Genomic DNA, 10,638 nt, shown 5'->3' on the forward strand with positions numbered 1-10,638 from the left:
CCACTACAAATATCCCTGCTATAGATAGGCCCTTAATTACCTAGTTTATTAATATCTCCTAATAACAGCTTTAGTTGGATTATAACTAGATCTAAATTAGAGTTAACCATTGTTTTTCTTCTGCAGTAACAACAGGAAGAAAAGCAATGACCATTGTGCTTTCTTTTTTGTTCTTTGCAAAGCCATTCACATTCCAGTAAGTATCTAATTGTCCTTTTATGGCTTGTGTATTTCATAAAATCAGGTTCTTGATCACTGAAATTGAACAACATTACCAGTTAACCATCAAAATGTTTGAGTAAGATTTTCTTCTAATTTTTTGCTACAAATGTTTGAAAGTTGATGTAAATATTGACTGGTTTGTTGATTGTTATGCCAGAGAGAATAATTTCATTTTTTCTCAAAAACATTAGAGGACAAATCCATTGTACGTATTGGGGGTGGGCGGAAGGTGATGGTTTTGTTTTTGTTTTTTGTTGGTTTTTTTTAGGGGGGGATTTGGTAGTCTAAGAAAATCTTATGTAACATCTCGCATTTACTTGTTAATTATCTGCTTGGGGGCTTACTCTGTAGAGAAAACTTAGGCTAAAGAACTGTACTCTTTCCAATAAAATGATGTAGTTTTCTCCTTGTATAGGGCTCAACTTTGAAATCTTACCCAATATACTTTTTTATAACTAACCTATTATCTTGACCATTAACTTGTAAGTTTGTTGGCAATATTGACATAGCTTTTTATTAAGGGTTTTAGAATACTTTCCAAAGGATTTACATTGATAAATAAGGCTAAATGATTTACACCAAGTCTAATTACTTCTGGATTGAAACAAAATAGCATTTAACTTTATTGCCATTGTACTTTGTAACAAGTTGTATTGGAGGAATGTAAGCAAAGCAAAGAATGCCCAAAATATTTACATGTAATTTAGTCCCTCTGAAAAAGGTGACGTCTTTATTAAAAAAAAAAAAAAACCACGAAGCCTGATGGTAAACAAACAACTTTGATGAGTGGAACAAAAAAAAAAAAAGGTGCTGAAATCAGGCAATCCAAGGTAATGATGGAGAAAAGAGCCCTATGTAGGAGTAGTAGTCATAAAATATAGCTCCTGTAAACATGGGAATGTACTGCGGATTAAGGGTATTTTATTCATATAGCTAAGAACCATTACAATTAATTATAGCTTAGTATATGTGGACAGGTTATGTCAAATAAATTTCCTTCTCCAGCCTACTTACCTAAGAGGAAGGAGAGAGGATAATAAAAATTAAAGATCTAAGCTAATAGCTTGGCTGGGTCCTACCACTTGCTTCTTTCTCACTGGAGACCATATTTTAGATTGTCAACTTCTTGAGGCAGAGACTTTATTTTTGTCTTGTATAATGTGAGGCACATCATTGGCACATTACAGATAAACTGTTAATACTATGATTATTTTCCTCTTTTTCCCCCTTCAGGTACGTGTGGTCAGGTTTATTAGTTGTCCTGGGTATATTTCTGAATGTTTACAGTAAGAATATGGATAAAATCAAGCTGCCTTCGCTACGAGGTCTTTGGAACAAAACTGTGGAAGAAAGAAAGACAAGGACGTTGTCACAAACTGTGTAGACAGTGGTTTTATGCCATGTCTTGAATCTGACTTATTTTATTGGAACAGTCTTCAACTGGTTCAGTTTCCACAGGGAACATTATTAAAACCAAAGGAGCTGAAGGCATATTGTCTGCTTGCAGATGATTTGACATGAACAGTTTTATGTGAGCCTTCTCTTCAGAGCACTTGAATTCGTCATAGGTGTTATATACCATTGTCAGAAGGCATTATCAAGCCAATGAAGGAAAGCAACTCCTGGCAGACTGCTGAAAAACAATGCTCCAAATGGGGGACAGTAGAATATTAATTTGGGCATTTTTATCATATCAGATGTGGCTGAGTTGAGATGAGTGGTTGTTTGTTTTTATTGGTGGGTGGGGATTATTTAAAAGTAATACTGTATTAACACTTAATGGAAGCTAATCAGTTACCGATTGACCAAATTGAAATTTTAAAGTTGGAAGAGAGAGAATAAGGTATGTCAGGATTTTTCATTTTAAATAAAAATTCAGTTTAAGTTCTTGATGAGATTCTCAACATTGTACATTTGTTAATATAATTGGCATTTCTCTTGAAATCAAAATCTGATTAATGTTTTAAATTTGAGATTGAAAGAATCATGATTTTTTTCCATTTTTCCCCCATCATCCAGCTTTTAAAAATTATTAAAAAGTGCACATAGACATTGCTGTTAAACCCAATGTGGAAAAAAAAAAGTACCAAGATCTGTGTCTGCTTGCAATACTATCTCACCAACAGAGGAGTTGTTTGCTGCTTACTATACTGGTGTAAAACAGTGAGTGTAAGTTCTCTAACAGCACACAGGTTAATATATTAAACATTATTTCTCTTTACTGTCCTCAAATTAAAGCTTTAACTCCAAACATGAGTGGATGGCAGTGAGATTTTTCTTCCAGTAGACAGAGTGCACACACAGGGTCTTATTGATCAGGAGGTGTGGGTAAATGAGACACACAGGGATGGATTCAAGGGGCAAGCGACAAACTTAACTAACACCACCCCTACCCATTGCTATCTGCCCATCCTCTCTCTCTCATGGCAGGTATTTAATTGGGACCAGAGTGGAGTTAAAAGGATCCCACCATAAAACCAATAATTCATCTCACTTCTGAATCCTCTCACCCCTCTTCCTCCCTCCCACACCCACCCTCCCCCAGCAAAGACTTCAGGTCTCTCTTTGTCCTTACAGCAAAAGGTTCTTACCAGTCATACGTTGCAATAAGCTAAAAAGTCCTATTACCTTCTAACATTAAAATTCCTATTCTTATTCCTTTTATGCTGGAGTGTGCCTCCACAAAGCTGTGAGAGGCAAAAAAAACCTCTGGACCCCACCGATTCGGCCCAATAGGAAAAATTCCTTCCTGATCTCCAAAATAGGTGATGTGTTATGCCAGGGGTCTCAAACACACGGCCCGGAGTTATTTCCTGCGGCCTACCATAGGCGCCAACTCCACCGGCGGCCAAGCTCCCCTTCCCTTCCCTCCCTGCCTCCCGAGCACACCACGTCCCCCACTCCTCCACCTATCTCCCAGCGCTTCCTGCCACCAAACAGCTGTTTGGTGGCACTTAGGACTTTAGAGGAGGGAGGGGGGAGGAGCGGGGATGTGTGGCGCACTTGGGAGGAGGCAGAGAAGAGGCAGGGGCAGGGATTTGGGGAAGGAGTTGGAATAGGGGTGGGAAGAGGCGGGGCCTAATGGACTAGATGAGCAGTCTGAGGTATGAAGTTCAGCATGTATGATTCTTTGCTGTGCGTAGTTGGGAAAAATGTTTGTTAAAAGTGGCAATGTATTTTGTATGAATAGTTACTTTAAAAAGTTCCTGCCATTACAGCTATGTTGATAGACTGTTAGTGTAGATCATCATCAGTGTTACTGACCACATAAGGAATAGTTACAGGTGTTTATATTTTATTAAAACCCCTCTTCACATTACAGTTTTTATAAAGTTAATACATTGACATTTAATAGCATACTACATTACTCTTCATTTTTTACTATACTTTTGTATCGTTATATGAAAAGGTTTCAGTGATGTGGCCCTCGGGCCAATGTACTAGTCCTCATGTGGCCCTTGTGGTGATTTGAGTTTGAGATCCCTGTGTTAGACCCACAGCATCTTGGAAACATCTCAATATATACCTCAAGTAGAGGGAGGAAATATGGTGCAGCAGTCACAGCAAGATGGCCCCTGGATGTCTGAGGAGGCTTTAAATTAATGTCTAATGTCCCATCGACTCCCGTATCCCTCCCCTGTCTTCCCCAAATGGCCAATGCATGGCAGAGAAGTTCCTTTCCTGAGGCACTCCCCCACATGCACTTGAAGGCGCAAGGAGGGGCTAAGCTCCATCATTTGAAGGCATTAGCTGTCCCCTCCCTCTCCCAGGAGCTGGCCATCCCCTTGCCGTGGTCCTGTCATTTCCTTCTTCTCCCTGCCCCCCCAACTCCGAGACATGGAGGGGCGTTTTCAAGCTATGTCTCCATTTTTTGCATGCACGTTCACTTGCCCAAACTTGCACCCACAAAAATTTGATGCAGTCATGTAAAAATCAGGCCCTCAATCGCCCTGGAAAGTCTTTTCAGCAGTTAAGCATGCTCTTGCTCAGTACTGGCTACTCATAATTTGTGATGGAAAACTATATTGGATGAAAAAAAAAATTGGGCAGAGATTGAACTGTTCCAAAATCTTTTGGGTTTGTGATGTAAGCATTAGTACATCGTGAAATGGCAATCACTGCTGTACATTAGTTCTCACCATGGAACTATGATGATGATTTGCTGCAACTCTGCTAATCGGACTATATTGAGATATAAAAATATTACAGTTAATGTCAAAGTTATATAATACTGTTTTCTTAACCTGTGTCTCTCCACATCTGGGTATAGTGCTTAGATTATACACAATGCAATGTTTGTTTTAAGAGTCATAAGATACATATAGTACATAATCAGCAATAACCCAAATGTAGGTGAATAAATTTAATAGTTTAGATATTAGCCTCCAATTACTAATGAAAAGTTATACAGAGTTGGTTGTGGAAAGCAAATATATCAATGAGTAAAGATTGTCCCTCAGTAATTGAGAATTTAGTGTAGATTGTCCATTAGAAAATACAATCCATTAGAAAATACAATCGGGAAGTATTTGAGTTACTTTCCAGACTGTGCTTCTCATCAGCACTCTAGCTCATCCCTCCTGGTGTTGCTGACATCCGGTGATATGTTCTAGGTAGATGTCCCTCGACCACCTGATGGTGTCCAACATCATGAGTTGCCCCATCAGCTGAGCTTAGCATTGACCAATTCCACAAACTCTCAACACTGACTCCTTACTGGAGTCCAATACGCCCAGGGCTCCAATGATCAGCATGTGAGTTTGAACCTCATAGCCCCAGCTCTCAAGGTTTCGTCCAGAGGAGCCTATATTTCCAGCTTTCGAGATTAGGCGTCGCAGAAGACACTGGTCCTGTTTTCAGAGGGAACTGTGACATCCATCATGATCTTCCAGTCCTTGTTGGTGATGATGATGATGTCCTGTCGCAGTTGGCTGGCCATTCCAGGGATGGCAGAGTTCACAGCCACTTTCCCTACAGGTGGCAGGATGGCTCTGACCAGGCAATCTTGGATGGTGTTGTGGCACAGCTGTCAAAATCTGGAATGGGGCTTGCAGCTACACAGGACATGGGGTAGTGTCTCATTGACATAGCCACACTTCTTGCATCGCTTATCCCGATTCCCTTGGCGGACAGGTCCGTTGAGTGGAATGCAGTTGAGCTGAACCCTATGGATGAACCTCCAGTTGGAAAATCGGGTGAAGCTGCCCCTGGGGAGAAAGTGGTTGCTGGCGTCCCACTTGCATGTCACCTCAAAGGCCTTCCCATGGTCTGGCTTCTGTTTCAGATTTTCTATGTCCTGCAGTGGATGGAATCTTTCAAGGTCCTCCCCAGCATGGTTCTAGCTCTTGGAGTGATCATTGTGTGCTCCATGTTCTTCACCTGTGCCAGTGGCACCAGGACTTTCAGCTCCTGGTGTTCTTCACACCACAGTGGCAGCCAATACGCTTTTCCAGTCGTCGCATAGCATTGCAGGCACGAGTCCGGAGCGAAGCAAAGTCCCCCTCCCCCTTCCAAATTCACCTTCCAGGGAGACGCTCAGGTAGGAGGCAATATCTTGCTTGGAGGGGATCCTTGCAACTCGCTTCTTGGTGGCATCCTGCATAGCGCTTTCCGCGGTGTTCCTAACCATGGTGTCTGGGCACATCAGAAGGCGTGAATGATCACTGCAATGTCACACATCACCCATATGATGCACATTGGCGCCACCCTGCCTGTGTGAGATGTATACCAGTTCATTGCTGGTCCTCTGAGGAAGAGAAATCCACTACTTCACTAGCTGCCTGATGGTGTTGTCTGCTTTGTTAAGAGGTACCTTCCCCATGGCAGATCCCCTTAAGATGAATGAAATACGGGGATCAGAAAAGTGTTCAAGGCATTGATCTTCTGCCATGGTGCCAGCAGGGAGGAGTCTATCCTTGCCACATCTCGTAGGATTTCTGCGATGGTATCCTCAGGTGTCTGCTGGACACGGAAACCCATGAGCATGCTGAGATGTTGGTGTGCTTGCCCCTCCTCGAGGAAGATCATGGGTTCACCCTGGATCTGAAATGGTGTTGCCTGGACCGAGTCCCTTCTATCATCAGATATTCAGAAATGCACACTTCCTGGCATTGAAGCAGAATCTCATCCAGTTGGCAGCCTCGCTCGTGACATTGCACATTTGTTGGAGACTCTCAGGGTCATCCGCAATCAGAATCAGATTGTCTGCATAGGCCAGGATATTCACTCTATTGCCATAGGAGGTTGAAACCACCTAGACCGCTGTAGATGGCTCGAATGAGCAGCTCCATGGCTAAGTTGAAAACGATGGAGCTGAGGGGACAGCCTTGCTTCATGCCACTATAGATAGGAATTTCAGGCATCTCTACTTCCATGGAGTGGATGGCGGTGGTGCAGCCATCATAAAGTTCCCGGATAGGTTGGCAAAAGTTTTCAGGGCATCCTGAACTCTCACAGCATGGCAAAAGTGTGCTGGTGGGGCATTGATCCAAAAGCATTAGCCAGGTTGAGCTACACTATGGCACGTTGCTTCCGTGCCCTCCTGGCCATGTGAATGGCAGTCTGAAGGACAAAGTTGTGTTCATAACAGCCTTTGCATCAGAAGAAGCCTTTCTGGATGGAGCTGATGGCTCCTCCATTCACTGACCAGTCTGTGGTCCTAGACGCTAGGGAGCTGGTTGGTGTACAGTTTGTACATGGTGGAACAGAGAGAGATGGGTCTCCAGTTGCTGGGGTCGTCTTTCTCACCTATCTTGTAGACGAACACCATCATAGACTTTTTCCAGGAGCTGGAAGTACAGCAGAACTGTTTGCATTTGTTGAAAATGGCATTAATACCAGGCAACCGGGATCTCATTTTTTAAGGAAGTAATAGTGAATGCCATCTTTTTCTGGGGCTGTTTTTGATCTTTGTAAGTCTGGTCATTACTTCCCATGATGTAAAGTCTTGTTCCAGGTCCCCCGCATAGCCAACTCAGGGTAGAGGATGAAGGCATCTTGGATGCTGCACTTCGTTCTGAGCTACACGGTCAAACACACCCTTGAAGTACGAGAATAGTCTCTCGGACGGGGTTCCGCAGCAAGATGAGGAGTCATCTCAAGGATCTCTCTCATAACCTTAGGGCAGTTTGACCGGTAGAGTTTCTGGATCCTGGATGATGATGCTTGATCATAGCAGCAACTGATGTTCCTTCTCCTGCTTCTCTGATGATGATGTGATGGCCCAACGCAGGAGTTCTGTGAGCAGTCAGTGTGTTCTTCTGAGTTCCCTTCCTCGTAGATACAATTTCTGCAGACAGGTCTTTAGCGAGTCGATCTACAAGGAGGTCTAAGTTAAAGGAGGCTGTTGTTGCCAAATCTCCATCCAAGTGGCTTGCCATGGTGCAGCAGCCCTTGCCAAATGCTGTTGCTCCTCTGGCTGCTCAATCTCCACAGGCTCATGCTGAGAAATTGCTGCGGAATTAGCCTGTTGCCTCATTTCCTCCCAGTGTTGAGAACTCCTTTCGGCCAGATCTTGAGGCGTGATCTCTGGTACGATGACAGTTTCTTCCCTTACAGATTTTAGGGCAGCACAGGTCTTTTTAGAAAGGACAGTTTTGGAGGTACCAGTGCTGGCCTTTTTAGGGATGTGGTCATGTGTGGGAGTTTCTGGGACTATGCTGGTCCTTGTGTGGATGAGTTCTGTCTGGGTTTTTTTGTTGTTATTGTTGTTTTTAAATGCAATGAGAGATCTTCTAGGGGCAAGGTCCTGTTGAGTGGTCTTGGAGGCCATGCTGGTCCACCTAGGGTTGAGGTCCCATTGTAACTCTTCACAGTCAGCTTTGGACTTAGCTATCTTGAATAATTTTATATCATCTGCAACCTTTGCCACCTCCCTGTTCATCCCCTTTCTCAGATCATTTATGAATATGTTGAAGAGCATAGGTCCCAGTACAGATCCTTGAGGGACTCTGCTATTTACCTCTTTCCATTACGAAAACTGACCATTTATTCTTACACTTATCTTTTAACCGGTTACTGATCCATGAGAGGACCTTCCCTCTTATCCCATGACTGCTTACTTTTAATAACAGCCTTTGATGTGCGACCTTGTCAAAGGCTTTCTGAAAGTCTAAGTACACCATATCAACTGGATCAACCTTGTCCATGTGCATGTTAACACTCTCAAAGAATTCAAGTATGTCACATTGAGAATTAGCAACAATTTTATTGAGAGTCTCACAATATTTGATGTTTCTCTTAAACTCCCAGCTACTGGACTCGCAACATTGACTGGTTGTGCCATACATAGGGGGCTGGATGAAAGAAGGTATGGAGGTGACAGTATGTGGGCTTGTCTACATGAACAATTAGTTTGTGGCAAGCTGGGATGTAAATCTGCCAGGCACTAAGTGTCTGTGTGGACCCTGCTGCTGCACACTAACAGTTCCTTAGTGTGCTTTGATCTACCCCACTTTGATTTACATCCCAGTTTGCCACAAACTAAGTGATTATGTAGACAAGCCCTGAGGAGCTAACAAACAAGTGGATGAGACTGAAACAGTGGCAGAGAGTAGAAGGCAACATGAAAATTGACAAGGGATAAGCAGGGTGGGACAGAGAAGGAGCCTGGAGATGGAGACAATCTTAAATTTGATGGAATAGTGATTAAGAGCCAATCAGAGGATTTAAAATAAGTTCAGATGCATTTTTCCCCCCAGCTCTTGTTCCTTCCTCTCTACATCAGCCTTAAGCAGCTATTTCCCAATGAGGGCAAGTCACATGCCAACTTTGCGAAGGAGGGGGGAAGTTTCCAGGTATTTAATTTTTTTACTGATTCTGGAAAAAAAAGTTTGCAGTCTTCCTTAACTCAAGAACAGGTGAATGGATTCCCCTCAGATTTGATGAAAATGTTTAACCTTTAGGTGGAGACCAAGAATGGAAGAGGTGAGTTCCAAAGGAATTTCTCAGGCAATTTTTTAGCAAGTGAAACCAGGGTAATAAAATCGTAACTGTAGTGTTCTCTGCCTCACTATAATCTGGTGGTTAGTGTTACTGATTTACTGGGTTCTGTATCTGTGCCTCAATTTTTCCATCTGTAAAATGTGAATAATAAAGAAATTTTAACAAAGGTCAGAAGAGTCCTCAAATGAAAATTACTATAGAAGTATTAATTGTATCCTCAATACATTCATACATCTTAAATCAGTCCAATCACAATTTCTAACTGAAATTAAAAGAAGATATAGATTGCAGTGACTAATGTTCTTATAATCAGCATTTTGTCTGAAATTTCACCATTTGGTAACGGTTTGTAGTGTTAATGGAATTAATCAAACTGAATAATTTTCTTCTCTATTTCATAGAAGATTGAGCTAGTGGACTGCACATTAGAAAATGTCAATTTTTTTTAAAGAATTGCTTTATATTATAGATGTTCTGGAATTTGCAATACTTTCTCTTAGACTAATCTTGTTATGGGTTTAGAGTTGCTAGAGCAAGTTAAAGAGTTGGGGGGGGGGTATTTTCATAGGTGTGAGTTTTAATACTCACTAATCCCCTGTATATAACTGAGTGATGCAAGGGCAAACTGTGAGAGAAACCCATAACTTGCCACCAGTCATGGTCTGTTTCAATTTCATGGCTTGTAGTCAGAATGCTACTTATACTATGGTGTAGTGACATTAAGAGAATATTCACTTCAGTGAATTACTATTTTATAATGAGCTTTATAATGCAAGTGGATAAGAGAAATTTACACACCTTCAAGTGTTCTTTATTTAAGGCTTATTTTTTAGAACATTCTCCCATATGTACATGCTACTCATCAAATGGCATTTTATCTCAGGTCAGTAAAGCTGATTATTCTTTGTATTGCATTAGCACCTACCACTTTAGTCATGGTGCAGAACCTCATTGGGCTCAGCACTGTACAAACAGAACAAAGATGCCCCCTATCTGAAAAAGCTTACAATCTAAGCATAAAATGAGTGAAACTATTTCCCACCTTCTCACCACAGAACTTCCCTGTAGAGGAGGTCTGAGACACGTGGACAAATCCTAAAAAAAACTACATCTAGATAAAATGGATTAAAGTAAATTCTAAACCTCAGGTGGCCTGGGTTCCGCAATCAGATCTGATATGATTGTGCACAGTCCAGGCAGACAGGTCTACTCAGACCCCACTGCAGGACTGGGGTCCAATTCTCTCAAAAGAGATTACATCTGCTATGGCTTTCCCATGTGAGCTTGAATTACTGCATTTCCTGGGCACCTTCATAAGTCAAGAGTATTACAGTAACTGATAACCATTAAATTGTTTCTTCCATCATCTTCCTATGTCAGTTCTGCCAAGGTATTAATTATTCTAACATTTGTGTGTGTATAAACCTATAAAAGGTAACTTTCAAAATATCACACATTCAGCATTTTGAGACA

General features: G+C 41.9%; 1 protein-coding gene across 6 annotated transcripts in view; it reads left to right on the top strand.

Annotated features, from left to right (window-relative positions):
- Positions 1 to 2,468, top strand: part of SLC35B3 (solute carrier family 35 member B3) — a 35,284-nt gene extending 32,816 nt beyond the window's left edge. For 5 of the 6 annotated variants that reach the window (XM_045007489.1, XM_045007488.1, XM_045007486.1 and 2 more), the window contains 2 exons: positions 127 to 196; positions 1,456 to 2,468. In XM_045007489.1, coding sequence (XP_044863424.1) covers positions 127 to 196; positions 1,456 to 1,606 — 221 coding nt within the window. In that variant the 3' untranslated portion in view covers positions 1,607 to 2,468. The remainder of the gene's footprint in view (positions 1 to 126; positions 197 to 1,455) is intronic. The other variant, XR_006577368.1, reaches the window with a different exon arrangement.
- The last annotated feature ends 8,170 nt before the right edge of the window (positions 2,469 to 10,638 follow it).

This window comes from Mauremys mutica, chromosome 2 (genome assembly GCF_020497125.1).
Source record: "Mauremys mutica isolate MM-2020 ecotype Southern chromosome 2, ASM2049712v1, whole genome shotgun sequence".
Lineage (NCBI taxonomy): Eukaryota > Metazoa > Chordata > Testudines > Geoemydidae > Mauremys > Mauremys mutica.